This window comes from Hylaeus volcanicus, chromosome 3 (assembly GCF_026283585.1).
Source record: "Hylaeus volcanicus isolate JK05 chromosome 3, UHH_iyHylVolc1.0_haploid, whole genome shotgun sequence".
Taxonomy (NCBI): domain Eukaryota; kingdom Metazoa; phylum Arthropoda; class Insecta; order Hymenoptera; family Colletidae; genus Hylaeus; species Hylaeus volcanicus.
In genome coordinates, this window is record NC_071978.1 from 20121364 (window position 1) to 20137526 (window position 16163).

The 16163-nt window shown below is 31.3% G+C and overlaps 2 protein-coding genes and 2 long non-coding RNA genes across 4 annotated transcripts in view; 2 read left to right on the plus strand and 2 right to left on the minus strand.

The window, feature by feature from the left end:
• Positions 1 to 7065, plus strand: part of LOC128873650 (uncharacterized) — a 22360-nt gene extending 15295 nt beyond the window's left edge. Inside the window, exons 3-6 of the mRNA XM_054117349.1 lie at positions 1584 to 1642; positions 1835 to 2172; positions 2378 to 2686; positions 3174 to 7065. Of these exons, the coding sequence (XP_053973324.1) occupies positions 1584 to 1642; positions 1835 to 2172; positions 2378 to 2686; positions 3174 to 3182 (715 nt within the window). The 3' untranslated portion in view covers positions 3183 to 7065. The remainder of the gene's footprint in view (positions 1 to 1583; positions 1643 to 1834; positions 2173 to 2377; positions 2687 to 3173) is intronic.
• LOC128873651 (uncharacterized) lies at positions 558 to 1558 on the minus strand. The gene is made up of 3 exons (XR_008456457.1): positions 1469 to 1558; positions 1288 to 1373; positions 558 to 1201 (listed from the first exon to the last, which is right to left on the minus strand). It is a non-coding gene; the product is annotated as an uncharacterized LOC128873651 (long non-coding RNA).
• Positions 7066 to 9246: 2181 nt separating the features above from the next.
• LOC128873745 (kinetochore protein NDC80 homolog) lies at positions 9247 to 11325 on the plus strand. The gene is made up of 2 exons (XM_054117545.1): positions 9247 to 9466; positions 9569 to 11325. The coding sequence occupies exons 1-2, from the start codon at positions 9247 to 9249 to the stop codon at positions 11263 to 11265; spliced, it is 1917 nt and encodes a 638-aa protein (XP_053973520.1). The 3' UTR covers positions 11266 to 11325.
• A 1426-nt stretch (positions 11326 to 12751) lies between these two features.
• Positions 12752 to 13942, minus strand: LOC128873746 (uncharacterized). Its single transcript, XR_008456483.1, has 3 exons — positions 13873 to 13942; positions 12871 to 12982; positions 12752 to 12778 (listed from the first exon to the last, which is right to left on the minus strand). It is a non-coding gene; the product is annotated as an uncharacterized LOC128873746 (long non-coding RNA).
• Between the last annotated feature and the right edge of the window lie 2221 nt (positions 13943 to 16163).

A 16163-nucleotide genomic window follows, 5' to 3' on the forward strand; every position in this document is an offset into this window, starting at 1 on the left:
CTCTCTCTCTCTCTCTCTCTCTCTCTCTCTCTCTCTCTCTCTCTCTCAACCCCTCGCGCCCTTTTCCTCTCCGTATATTCCATTCGCCTCGAGAGATCGTGCAAACGGATGAGATTACCCCCACCCATCCATAGTTTACACATCCAGGAAAATAGATTACATTGTTGATTTGGAGGATATGACGATATCCTGGACGACGCGTTACCAACGGATTTGCAATAAAAATCGGAACGCTAACTCGACGATTGATCCTCAGCTTGCTGGATAAACGCTCCACTTAGACCTGTAACGCGGTAAATGGATAATTTATACTTTGCTGGAGAATCAGGGGGGAGAAGATATACTCAGAAATGCTGGGTTGAATGAAACCTATTGCATTTTCGAGATTCTCTGGCGAGGAATCCAAATTCAAATTATGCTGGTATTAGGATTTTGAAAAAAGTTGAACATGCTAGAAGCAGGATTCGGAGATCAACAAACCTTTGATCAGCGGAAGAAATCATTTGGATATGCAAGAAAGGAGAGGCCTTTGATTATTTTTGTTCAGATTAAAACATAATAAATTATTTACTGAATTGAAGGGATTCACCTACACTACTTAACACTAAAACTACCAACATGAAACTATTACTTCTTTTGCACACTACTACATTATTGAAAATAGAGAGTGGAAGGGCGAATCAATTAGTATAAACCTACTTCCCTATTGCAATAATTGTCGCCAGAAATTCCAGTAAACTCTTCCTCAATAATCCACTAATTTTAGAAAGAAGTCATGGTTGGAAGATCATTTTACTCAGCTTTGTAGTTCTAGAGTTGTCTGAATACCCCTGAACTTTGTTTTTCCAACACCTGGCCATTCAAGTCAGGGATGATCGTAACAACTAGCTTTCTCTTCGTTATTCATCGACGGCAACGAAAGACTCCGTTTAATTCTAGTCTCTTGCAGTTTAAACACGTTTATTCTTGGGTATTTCCTTCTCCCTTTTCAAGACACAAACAATACCAGGGTATTCTTGTATTCACAGCGAGAATCAACGTGGAGGTGGCTACTTGCTCAACTATGATTCCTTAAGGGCTGGCCTTGGGTACTAGATCGATCATAGTTTAAAAGAATCATAGTTCCTCCCACCTATACAAACTGACAGTATGGTAAATTTTTTACGAGGTGATGTCCTAATGTTGTTTATTACAGCTTCATCTGTAAGAAAATCCGAAAAATAAAGTTCTTACACCAAAGAGTTGAACAAAAACTTAAAGTATATTATATTATTATACTAATTAAACCTGGCTGGTTTGCCAAGCCTAAGGTCTCCTGGCTCTGGACCTAGGAGGTTGTAGGCCTTATCAGTTTCAGATACTCCAAACGCCTCCTGTGCAATTAAATTGTTATTAAAAAATGTCGAGTTCCTTTCATAACTAGTGATCTTCGCGATACGTGCACTTATACACTATATAATATCAATACCTTTTGTATAAATGATACATTCCCAGTATTCCTCACAACCCTGTCTTACCCCTTATTCCCCTACCACGTTTTTCTTTTATTCTTTACTGAGCGTCCAATTTTGTTTATGTTTCAGTAAGCAGGCTGTATTCGATGGAAAGAAAGCCATTAGAGGAGGCATTCCATTTGTCTTTCGTAAGTATAAGCACAACATGATGGTAATTTATTAGAATAAGTGCTGTAACTACTGAAGAAAATGGCTAGGGGTACTCACACAGATAAGAGTTTTTAATATATTACCAGGATTTTGAAAGTACTGATAACCGTTATTAAAAAGAAATTATTATGCGTAAAATAGTAATTACTGTTTACTCTGATTTAATTCAGCCCAATTTGGAGCATGGACATTTGGACCACCCCATGGATTCGCGAGAATTATTCGCTGGAACGTGGAGAAGTCACCCGAACGATTACCCAGCGGCGACGTCGAGGCGATATTCTCTATAATGGACAGCGAATTCACCCGTTCAATGTGGAATTATCCATTTAGGTTAACGTACAGACTAATCCTTCGAGAAAAGGAGCTACATTTTAATATCGGCGTGTACAATCCCAGTAAAGACCACACGTTTAGCTTTAATTTGCTGTTACATACATACTTCAAAGTACCAGACGTTAGGAGATGTCAAATCACGGGTCTTCACGGATGCACCTTTATCGACAAGGTACAGGATGACATATTCCATAACAGGGCTCCTAATGTAATTAGAGTATTAAGCTTGATGAAAGCGTAAAACATTAACAAAAAATGAACATACAATTCAATATACCATTAATACATAGTAGTGAAACATGTATCAATATTAATGAACATTCAATTAATTAATTTCTGTTAGCATTCAGTAAACGAAAACTTTGTTATTTTTACAGACGAGGGACAACCAAATCTTCCAAGAGGGTCGTGACGTAGTGACGGTGTGTGAGTGGACAGATAGAATTTACCAGAATACGCAACCGGAACATATTATCACTAACGTCGTATCTGGTAGGAAAATGCGAGTTCAAAAGTACAATTTCCCTGACACTGTGGTCTGGAATCCTTGGCAGGAGAAGGCCCGCGACATACCCGACTTCGGCGATGACGAATTCCCTAACATGATATGCGTGGAAAGCGGACATGTCAGCAGCCCAGTCATACTACTCCCTGGAACAGCATTCGAAGCCAGTCAAATCTTGCAGGTAAATTACAAACTATCTATGTACCTATATCTATAAATAATCGTAGAAACTAGTCCAACGTGTAACACTGTGAGTTGTATCGATTAACGTGAAAACTATTTGGTGGAGAAGGTTCAAATTTCAATATATAGACGATGTATACCTTGTAGAATTAGTATCGAAATACATTGGAAAATGTCGTCGCATCGACTGGTGCACCGTAGTTCTTCAAGATTTAATTCCATATTCGTACACTTCAAAATAACTCTAATACCAAGATAGTCCTTTCATTTTATTGACCTAATAGAGTCAGGTTGCGCATTACTGAGTTGAATTGTTATTACCTCTCTCATATTAGTATATGCATCCGTTAGTTAACATTAAAATGCATATCTATTACGCATACAACTATATTATTGCAATTAATTGGAGATATTGAAGTATACAACTTGTAGAATTTTTCAGTTTCCCAGCAGATACGATTAAGTATTTATCTGTTGTGTCTTAGGTAATGTGAGTAGAGGGTGGACCGACTTCGCATGTAACGACCGGAAGTAATGTCAATCCACTGCATCCGGTGTCCTCTGCATCAGGTACCGTCTGGCGGACCGGTGCAGGGTGGCTGTATATGCCACCGCCTCCACCGCCACCGCCACCAACATCCTCTACACATCAATCGCACCTCCACGCGCATTGTATTGCTCAGACTTGCACTATATGTTCCCTTAATCTTTAAATCGACATCTTTGAGATCAAATCAACAGAAAGCACTGATTTCGAGTTCAATCGTATTCAACTTTTTCTTTTGTAATTTCTTCTCTTGACAATTGTTTCAGTACTAAGATATTCCTTCCAATGAGATACAACCAAATGATAAGTATAATTCATATATGTTTAACGCGTTGAACGCCACGTCACATGTAGGAGTGATAGAATTTTTCTATAAGGAATTGAATAAATTAATTCTTAAAATAGGTGTCGCAGAAAATAAATCTGGATAAGATTCGTGTACTTTGACGAGGTTACGAAGATATATACCGTCATAAATATTAAATTATATAGTTTTCATTTGTATAGAAAGAAAAGTTTTAGTCTTGTAGAAATTTTCATGAGTATTAATCTGGCAGTCAACGTGTTAATAACGAATTTGATCAGATACTATAACTTCTCGAAGCGATTGACAAAACATCGAAAAAACAGGAATTTTTTAGAGTATTATCACATCCAATGGATTTTAGAGAGTTTTAGAATGATCATTGTTAGACGGAACTGAATCTGAACGAAGTGCTGTTTTAGGAAGTACATTATGTCATAAAGAATTATTAGTTAAACTTGTTCTAAATTATTTATCATCGATAATAATAGAGCGTATGTATGTATATATCAACGTATACATATATGCATAAGATTTAGTGGGAATTACCATTTGTAATAACGTTACATTGCCCTCTATTCGATTTAATTGTATGTTTATTCAATGTCCACAGAAACGCGAAACACATCCCTATATTTATTTAGCTACTCGATATCAGCTGAAAGAACAAGATGTTCTTACGTAATTATTGTACATTTTAGACTTGTAATTCGAACGAAAAGTTGATAACAATCACGACATCTTTTTATTAATTCGAATGAAGAGCTTAGACGTTCATCTTCTAAAAAGCAACGAACAATCCTTTGAACGAAAAAAATTAGCGAATTTAATTTAAGAATAACACAATTTCTATTCATACATTAAATTCTCCTAACGAAAGTATTGTTTCGCTTAATTATATATTTCTGAATAGTAATATTTGTTATATTTGATCATAGATGTTTACAGAGTGCACAAATAATTCAATAATACAATATACTGTTTATTGTTGTAACATATGGTGCGAGATATCAACTCTGGGTATTTCATTTGTTAAAAAAGACTCCCAACATTTCCAACGAATTTTATATTGCAATATTTCACCGAATATTTTTTATATAATTGCTTTTCGACGTATTTGTTGATTTAATAGATTTCATAAACTTTACATTTTTGAAATACCATACATAGATATGCAATGTTCCCTAACAGTACATTCAATTGTTTTATTTACCAATTTTGTTCTATTATCGATACTTGGAAATTTTATCTGTTATGTACTCATAAAGTATGACATAGTGTGCAATTTTAATGACGCGACTCTAAGTGTTTTAAAGCACGAACAGCAAATTTGAATTAATGACTCTTATTGCACAATTCACCTGCAAAATAATACAGATATGGTGCTAATGTTACAGATATAATATTGTAATAGTAGGAAGTTACAGTAGTTAAACGCAGTCAACATTCTTTATTATTGTTGTAGTTTTAGCAGCAGGAAAAAAATTCTATCAAGTTTTCAAGTACATTATATCCTCTATATTACCTTGCGCAAAAGGACGAAAACATTCAGTAACAATATACAATCGAAATAGTTGTAAGCAAATATTTATACCGTATAATATTATGATACTAGTATAAAAAAAAGCCAATTTCATGTGTGTACGAACATTTGTAAAAATATTGTCATGTCGACGTACTATTTACTAATTAACTTTCTAGTAACGAAAAACAAGTGCAGGAAATATTTACACTTCGCCATTCAGTTTTTGATATCTGAATCGTAATTAAACATTATAATATACTGGTTTGAAGTGGCAATTTTTACATAAAATTCATCTAATAGAATTATATCCTGCATTATATGAATCAACATTCATTCACTAATGAATATTTGAATTTTTACTTCTTTTTATTACATCTTTATAGCAATATTACCACTGAATAAATAAAATTTTTCTCATAAAAATAAGTTCAAAAACGACTACTCTAACTGCTTTTAATTGTGTATAAGGTTATGTTCTGACTTATTTTTAATGTAAAAATTTTCTCAAATTCAGTGATAACGCATTTTCAAGAAGATGTAATAAAAAATGTACACAATCTTTATACAAAACTTAAATCTTGCGTACGAGTTGTACTACGAAATGCAATATAATTTACAGAATATTATATTCAATATACGGTAAATAACCTTGCATTTTTTAATAGCCACAAAAGAAAAATTTTGTTATTTCAAATCACAAAGTACCCAAGTAACAAAGCAATACATTCCCTAGGAAGAATTTTAGATTAAAATTAGCTTGATAGCTATTAATGTCATATATAGAAAATTTACTTCAGAATTGTAATTCTGAACCTAGGTTCTGTATTTCATTATTATATTTTCTTTAATTTCTATTGATTTAGTGAAATTTTTAATCAAGGCTTTCAAATCCAAGGAATCCGATTAGCTGTTATTTAATGAAATACTAAACAAAGAATTATAGTTAATTAAGCCTTGAGTGAAAATTTTATATGAATTTATCTTTTCTATGTAGGTATTTGAATGATACACAAACTCTGAGTGGTTGTAATTCTCATCTATAAGTGTATACTTAGAGTTACAATTTTGAAATTGATTGAAATCTCAGCGTAAATTCAATTTGAATAAATATATAATTTACTACTTTGATAGGGATAAACTGGTGGTATTTTATAACAAAAAAAAAAGTTTGAACTGTTCAAATCTTCCAAATATACGTAAATTGTGGATGTGCATAAATGTTTCTATGTTTCATAAGAAACATCGATCGTAAAAGTCTACAAACCAATATAAAAAAATAACACAAACGAGATAAACAAAAATTACGAAACTGTAGTAAATTTTAATTTTTTTTTAATCCGCTCAATATACGATTATTCGATATTTTTACATCACATTTTACATATTTAGTTAAATTTTTACCTGTACTTCGATAAATTTCCCATTTTGGGGAGAAATGAATCAAACATTTCACTTATTCTGCACTACAATAACTGTCACTTAGGAATTAACTGTGATTCAATGATAGTTTGAATCAGTGAAGGTGGCGCAATAGTCTGTCCAATTAAATATTTTTGTTAAAATACATTTACACGGAATATTTTCATCATAACATTCTTTAATTTTTATTCTTAAAAACATTAATACAATTTAGATATTCTGAAAATTTATATTATTCAGAAATCTGTTTAATGTAAAAAAAATTATGTGTTAAGACGGATGTATTTGTATATTTCTCATTCTCGTAGTATCGATTATAATCTGCAAATATATACTTTTTTACTTGCAAAGTTTATTAGAAATATTTATTATATGCGAAGAAACGAAAACTTATTCACAAATGTAAGCATTTTTGTATCTCAATATCCACTTTGTTATAAGCGGAAATTGTTTAAGAAAATATTTGTTAGTGCATTCCATCGATGCATTTTCCGTTTCACTTGATACGATTATATCATGTGCAATATTTTAATTTTAGGTCAAGGTGCATAGTATAATTAAATAAATGCTCAATGTACAATATTGTTCCTTACTTCTTAAAAATTTGAATATCTATAAATAATTAAGTGGAATTTTTCTTCTAAATTGTGGAGGATCACGCGACAGTCAATACTGTAGAGATTTTAAAAACGAACAGAAACCATTAATTAAAAGAATATACTAAATTTTGTTAATTGTCCACAAAATCAGATTGTGTTTGAAGTTTCCCAAATACTTAATACATCACTGCCTCCAAACATATTAGAAAACGAAAATAAAGTCTAAGAAAAGATAAAAATACAACTAATGGGAATGCTTTGACAAATTAGAAATAAGTCGAATTGTTTTTAATTGCAATGAGACTACTTTATAACAGTCTTAGCCTTCAGAGGCTAGATACTACAGATCTGTAGTTCGTCATATGACATGGTGTACTACTGTTTCTTTCCCATGTTAACAAAAGATTTATTCTTCAAACAAGTGACATATATGACTACAAAATTACACGTTTTTTACTCTCTTGATTTTGATATTTCAAACATTTGTAATTTGTAATAACGTTTCCAATTCATAATTAAATAATGTTAAGAATGTACTCTTTCTGGGAAAGTGCAATAAAATATGGGAAATAATTGTAAAACCCTTCTTTCAAGCAATATTCGATAGTGTCTGTCAAATTTTTAATTTTCGTCACGCATAGCAACCTATATTTTAATACAAAATGTGTATGTATTGTACACACAAGTTACCAAACAAGAAATTTGACAAACTAGAAACGAATATATCGTGCTCTATGTGTATAAATCAAATTCGTTGTCCTGTTAATTTTCAGTTTAACTTATCTTGTCATTTTATTAAGTATCAGCCTTCTTTTTTAAACTATTACAATTTCTCTTGTTGGTTCCCGGTATTTTCGCTCAAATGAATAGCCATCTAGCGGTGAACATACCGAACTATTTTTCGGAGTATAAGCGCGCCTCTATCGGGAAAACGCCCAAGTTTGTCGTCGAATAGTTCCTATTGGTACTGTTAGATGGCGCTATTAATAGCTTTTTACCAACCTATGGTATACGTTCATAATAATTACGAATTTATTTTATTACGTTTATAGTAATAAACTTGTAGTTATATCACAGGTATTGCAACAATAAAATTGACCTAGGAGAACGTTTTTTTCTATATCATTGTCGGTAAATACGCTATAGTGGTGCCATCTATCACGAAAATGGGAACTATTCACGACAAACTTGGGCGTTTTCCTGATAGAGGCGCTAGTTGTACTCCGAAAATAGTTCGGTATGTTCACCGCTAGATGACTACAGGATAGAATTAGATATAGTGATTTTTCTTAATAAAAGGAATTGTTGCCAATTTTTAATTTCCAAGATATACAGTGACTCCCAGAAATATTCGGACACCAGTGTATGGTTAGTCGTAGTTATTAAAAAAGCAATCGTCTTCGTTACTTTTTCCAATAATATCATTTATTAACATTATTAAAGATATATACATTAATCCAAAAATTTACATAAATTACATAATAACAATAAACAAACGAAAGAATACCGCATTTACACTATAGTGTAAACTATAGTTTACACTATTGTTTACACTATAGTGTATATATATAAATTTTAATAAATTTTAATATGTAAATTTTTGGATTAATTATAAATATATACTGTAGCTCTTAGAAATATTATCTCCATACCTCACCTAAACGACTGTAAACGTTATTGTTAGATTTACATATACAGCGGTGTACCTATTAACATATCAATCTGAAATAACATTATTCATAGTTTTCAATAAATCTATGCCATTATTTCGAAAACAGAGGAAATGCTTTGTTCAGTTTGGTTAGAATGTCGACAAAACAAAAATTCTGTAAATTATATTGTAACAAGTCTATATACAATTTTTTAATTAAGAAAACATAGTCAAAAACATTAGAGGTTCGTTAGACTTTATAACATAACTTATAATATTTCGCACGTCGTCCTCGGCTACGCATGCGTGAAAAATACCGCCTAAAGAGTATAGGATTAGAGGTGCTGAAACTCATATACTATATTTTAACATTGGCTCTTGTAGGCCATTGTAGGCTGCTTCTCCTTTAGTCCCATCTAGTCTTCTATCTTATACTTGCTTATACTCTTTGATTCAAAACTGTTCAAAATTTTAAATTAGCAAACTAAAGAGTTGGATTTTATTCGAATAAAAATGCGGAGCAGTTCTGTAGGGCGCAGGTCATCCACGAATCCTGTGAGGATAAGTGTGGTTGAGAGGGAAGAGATAAATTTGATACGAATTGATACGAGAAAGACTCAAACTAGTAAACCTAAGATTTCTACTTCCTCGGCTGAGAGTTCTCATATACCCAGACTTCGAGCAGTATCATGTGACAGATTGAGTAACAGGACACCGGGTTTGAAGGAAACAGGTGAAATATTAACGCTTCGTTTAGTTTCATTTTTATAACATTTTACAAAATGTATACAGAGGGTACCAATGGTATCTGAACTGACCTTTGTCATTATTGTAGGTAGAACTCCCCTTCGCCATGGGCCAATGACTCCAAAAATACATGCAACTTCTAACAGAGTTCATTTGGCGCTTCCAACAGGGCGCAGATCTTTGTCAGCAGATCGTGCCAGCAGCCTTAGTGCTAAGGGCTCTAAAAAAGATACAAGACCCATATCGGACAAAGTGTATCAAACTCACATGCTTCATACAATTGATGCATATTTTTCTGACAATCAACTCTCTTGCATGCTTAATAGTAACGGTAGCATGAAACCTGTTACTTTGAAAATGTTTGTAGAAATTTCTGCTCATTTAATAAAAACTCTTGGTATAAAACAAGCTCTTACAATTTCTAATTATGTGGAGGAATTGCCAAAAATTGCAAAGAAACTTCACTATCCAGGAGTTATTGCTAAATCTTGGTTGAAAACTGCTAATGCCATGCACTCTTGGCCCAATGTTCTAGCTTGGACTTGCTGGTTAGTAGAAATTTGTCAAGTAAGGGAAATAGCTTTCCAAAAATATAATTTAAAGAATTTACCCTTTGTGGGAGATGAAAAAGAAGCCAGTTTCCACAGATATAATCTCTTTTCGATGCTTGATTTCTATAATGCATGGAATGATGAGAAGCTTGATGAAGAAGCAGCATTGTTAGAAAAATATTTACAAGAAATTGAAGACCAACAAGGAGTCAATGAAGAGGATTTGAACAATGCACGTTTTGAGTTAGAAAAGGAAATAGATAAGCTGCAGAGAGTTGAGGAAAAAGCAAACACAATTGATGCAGAAGTAAAGCATCTACAAGAAGTATTGGCATCTTTACAGAATGACGAAGAGAAGCAATTGAGTGACATTCGTGCAAAAGAGGAGTACACAAAAACAATTGCTTTAGAAGCAGATCAATTAGAAGCTGAGAATAATACACTGTACGAGCAAATCCGTTTGCAAAACCAACATCGCGATGAATTACTTTCGATTATTAATAAGCAGTCAATGTCTAAAGCAGAAAGAGATAAAATACTGGAGAAATGTACGGAAATGCAGAATTATACGCATCAATTTGATGACCATTTACAAGATATACAAAAAGAGCTGTACACAATGGACATTAAATTAGCATCTATTAATAGCAATTTAACCAAAGCAGTTTTAACATATAATAAAGAAATTATTATGCACATTAGCGATGATATGGGTGTAGATCTGGAAGAATTGAAAATGCCAGAAAAAGATATAAATCATCCCCAAATTATGGACATATTAAATGTTAAGGCTAGTTTAATGGATGATCTGAAAGAATCAATAAAGAAACAAATTGTTGATAAAGAACGTTTCGTAAAATTAAATTCTAATGAATTAGAGACTCTCCAAGAGAAAATTAAGATTTTGGAAGATGAAAACAGTGATGTTGCTAACGATATTAAAGAAAAGAAAACTCTTATGAAGAAAATTAAAACAGATGCCAAAAATGAAGAGTCAAAATTAAAAGAACAAATCAAAATTCTGCAGAACGATATTAAAGAAATTCAAGATTCTATGCCAGACAGACAAACACTTGCAACGGAATTAGAAGAATCAACAGATAAATTGGATGCAGTACGTAGAAGAATGGCACACATAGAAGAAAATGCAAAACTTTTCTTTGATAAATTTTACGAGATTTTAGGTGAGCACAGAAACGAAGTTTCCAAAATACTAGAGAAACTGAATAAATAATACAATATACATAACAAAACAGATGAGATTTTTTTAATAAAACGAGTATTTTTTATCCGACATGCTGTATATTTAATCCTTACTCATATAGAAATAGACCGAATTATCTCTTTCGATAAATACGATATTCGATGGTATCTACCAAAACGATATTCTTTTGATGCAGATTTAAGACCCCCTTTCATTCCTGACTTCCTTTTTATTATATACGTATCTCATTATTTACATTCAAGCTTTAAACTTGATTTCATTATATGTATTCCATTTAATTGATACTTTCGTTGTAATTCGTCTTTATGCTAGCATGTTAAGGTTGTAAAGCGCATACTATATCGTTTAATAGTTCTAATAAAGTATTAATACATTCTCTATTTTCAGTACATATACGATGTGGTTGCCACTAGACAGGTTTTATTAACATTAATGAAATGGCAGTCCCACTAGAATTGAAAATAGAGCATTCATTAGGTACTTACTTGCGCTTCTCATGTTTCCAATGTTTTCATGATAAAGTAACATCCAAATTGATTACAACAAAAAAATTAATGAATATAATACTTACAGAAATTTGATTGAAACATTATATTTACTTTGGAAAATGAAAGAAATTATTCACAGTCACAAAAATCTCGGAATTTAATATGTTCTAGTTATGACAGAAACTAATATTCCTCTATCTTCACTATAAGATCAGCTTGTCTGCTAAGCAAACAGTAGATTCTACTTGTAAGGAAGCAGAATCATAAGCCTGTACATTGTTAAACTAATATGTCTAACTATTATAACCTTCTATGTAATTTTTAATTACATATCTGCATTTTCAGTTATTATAAGGTTCAAACATGAGTATCTTATAGTATTGTTATTTTCCAATGAGCACACCAATCAATCATTTTCTACAATTGTATCTAGATTATAGATATTGTAAAAAATATACTACTATGAAGCAGGAAAATTTCATACCTATTTTAAAATTGAATAATTTATTATGAGCCAAAGAGAATGACAAAAGTACATACCTTTTTGATATTGTACTTTGTTAGTCACTTTTTATATGACATATTAAACAACTAAAAACTGTAATTTACAAATTGAAAATTAGTACTACAAATACCCTCATATTTAATTGAGTTCCTTATATCTAGATGAACAGGTCAAATGCGCATTTCCTTTGACCGTTAAGATGTAGGTAACAATAATTTTATACATGATGGCTATTATTGTTGATGAGAACAACACGTAAATAACATGATCATTTTAACTAAGTTCTGTAGTATGCAGTCTGAAGATATTTTCTATGATCAAGAACACTATGAATCTTTTATGCACTCACATTAAGCTTAACTTTGGTGCTTTATGATGAGGAATTTTAATTACATAGCTGTTAAAGTTTTATATTGAATTCAGTCGAAGAATTTGCATGGTGCATCGATAGAATTATCTTGCACATTGTTTAATTTTTTCCTGATCTTGCTGCTTCTTAAGTTGTTTTTCTCTCATTCGCTCTGCGTCTCTAAAATTATAAAAATAATTCTTATTAACACAATGTACTGTGACTATATAATTAATATAAATATATAAGTAAATTTGTTTTCTAATTATTACCGTGCTTTGCGCTGTTCTAGTGAGAGACCTTTGTTACTGTCTTGTTCACCAGCAGATTTCTTTGCAGTTTTTTTCATATTTTTGGCTCGTGCTAATTCGCGTTGATTTCCACCTATGTCAAGGGTAAGAATATTTTTATTTAATATAATCCATTGGGTACTGTGAACCTATAAGTATATATATATACTTAGAATAAGCACTCATATCGCTTATGGGTACATGTATACATTTAAAGAAAGTACAAGTAGGTAATTTAACAAACTTATAGAATTTAAAGGTTAAAGTTCTATGTATTCATCTATGCTCTTTAAGTTTATATGAAACCTAAAGATGTTAATATGATAACCTGCAAATTTTGAACAAAAATAAATTGGTTCTATTTTGACTATTTTGTCACTATTATCATTGTAAATGATATTGTGTATCAATAAATAACGAAGATAGTCAGATATTTATTGATTAAATGGTCCATAATAATTATATTACATATAAAAAAAGAAATTAATTATTCTAACCAACAAAATTTTATTTCTGACTTTAAATAGTGGAAGTTGCAATTCACAACTGTACGTTTAAATAATGTTTATGGACATTGAAAAACGATCCAAATTTATAATAGAGATATATATGTATATATATATCTAAAGTGGAAATAGGAATATGAAATTATACATAAACATAAATGCCATTTTGAGAATTTTGTGTTACATTTAAAAAATTTGACATCTATCATAAGAAAGATAAATGAAATAAATTCCAACACGATGAACAACAGATACAAAAACAAAACATAAAAAGGAGAAGCAAATACTTAAAATACAGTAAGAGGAACGAAAGTTGAATTGTCGTCACGAGTTATTACGGATATGGTTCGAGTATGGTTGTTTTTTCGTATCTCTAAATAATATAAATAATCAATAAATGTATAATTTGTAAGAAAAACCAATAGCCAGATATAGTGTCTTTGATTCTAAAGTTATTTAACAGACAAATGGCATATACAAAGTATCTGTACGGTGTTCCAAATTTTCATTATCACGGTATCACTGTCCCAAACATTCCAATAAGAAAATACCACAAAAAAACTTACGGGTCATTCTTTCAGTTCTTGATCTCCGATAAACAAGTACTTAAAAATTGAGTCCCGAGCAAGTACTGCGAAAAAGCACGGCCGTACACCTCTATTTTTCACGGGTAGTACACTAATTTCTAAACCAAAATAAATCTCCTTGCGTCGTCTCAGTCGGTGAATATCGATATGTGTGCCATCTGTACACAAGTTTGATTTTTATTAACAGTTTTAAAGTGGAAGGAACGTGACTAACTACTTCATACAGTAATACTTTGCATTTTTTACTTTGTCGTTTTATAACAATAACTATAGTAAGTATAACAATTAAGGTTATTGGATTATGATATTGAGTCTACTTAATATAAGTATAAAGTTTGTTTATTCAATTCATAATGTTGTGAATCTTAATATTCATTGCGTTTTTATGCAAATTATTCTTTAGGAAATTTAAATATACAATTTTGTCCATTATTTCATTGTTAAAGACAAGTTTACTGACACCAATTGTTGAAATACAGCCAGACATTAGCATGCTACTTGTATTAGGCATTGTATCAATTGGAATTCTTAGTTTTTCTTATGCTATACCATTGCACAACTATCAAAATTGTTGATGAAGATCACATCATTTCAAGATACATATTTAGAAACAAAAATGTGTAGTAAAATGTAATCTTCATATTATAGGATTCATAATGTATTATATACCTATAGGTATATATAACTTCTAAGTGCTTGAATATAAAAGTCACTCACTGTAAGTATGTTTAAGTTATAATAAAAAAAATTAAGTTCCTATACTTCCTATACTCCTATACTCATTGTACAGTAACACAAATAGGGGAAATAAAATAAGTTATATTTTCTGTAATCACTTTGGAAAACAGAGGAAAAATTTATTAGAATATTATATACATAAAAATGTTTAATAATAGAACGTACAATTCATATAACACAGACTATTATTGAAGTACGTAATGCAAAATAAATTTAAAATTATAGGTATACAATCATTTGAATATTTGAATAATTTTTAATAAAATGTACAAATGCCTGAAAAGTAAAATTTGCTTAAGGAAGATTGTTTTTTCTCATGTTTGTTACATTGTAATAATAATAGTTATGAGGAATTTTTGTAATTTATTTCTACCATGACCTTCTACAATACAGAGTAGTTCTAGTTTCAGCAAGAAAAATTGCCATCATATGAAAGTTTATTAAATAATGAATAAATTACATCATTATTTCATTAACTCAGATTTCGGCTGTGAACGTAGAAACTTCTGCAAAAATGTTTTAAGCAGGGCCCTGTAGTTTCTAAGTCCGACAGTGCCTCTGGTTGTTCTTAGAGGTAGGCATTTTTGTTGATGTATATTCATCTCTTTCTATCAGTCAGCAGATAAAAGAGGACAGAGAGACTCTGTAGAAATAGTATAAAGCGCGGCAATATTTGAAATTTTATAAGAATATATTTGTAATATTATAAGAAGCAATTTTTTCTACAATATTAATAGAAATACATGGTTCAACGATGTTTAATCTCTCTTTTGGAAATACAAAAATTTAATAAAAAATGCGGTTAAAGATTCTCTAAGCAGTGGTGCTAGGGATAGCTTTGGAATAAAATTGGCACCCTTAGTTGCCTAAAAAAATTATAGAAAAAAAGGCGAAAGATTTATGTATGATTTGAAGAGAAATTAGAGTAAGAATGATAGAAGTGTAAAAGAATTGGTACCACGCATCATTTTCTATAATTACAGTACTGAATGCTCAGCTTGTCTAACGCGCATGCGCAGCATGGCTCGTGGCGTATGGCGTATGGCGTATGGTCACTGCCCGAGCGTCTTCATTTGTTCGTATATATTTGTATTGTTGTTTGTTTGTATATATTTCGGACCTATCTGTTGCCATCTAATCGTTGCTATTCGCTATTAGTACTCTCGTTTACTCTCTACTGGTGCTTTTATCTAATATTAATAAGCTTTTAATTATAAATTAAATTAACACTGTGTGAACAGTTCGATCAATTTTCTGTTTCCCCGTTCGGTATAAATTATATTATGCCTTTTTGAATGAAATTGCAATCTTTTGCGGGTTATTTCGTCTTCGATTATTGTTCTATTATACTATAATGTAATTAAACTTTCCATCTTTTCTTATTGCAGAACACTGATTTAAATTTGAGCGCCAATTCTTGTATAATCGACGCCATGATGGATGC

Coding starts and splice junctions, on each gene's coding strand:
- LOC128873745 (XM_054117545.1), top strand. CDS start 9,247: ATGCGGAGCAGTTCTGTAGGGCGCAGGTCATCCACGAATCCTGTGAGG. Junction 9,467..9,568: donor ACCGGGTTTGAAGGAAACAG/GTGAAATATTAA, acceptor TCATTATTGTAG/GTAGAACTCCCCTTCGCCAT.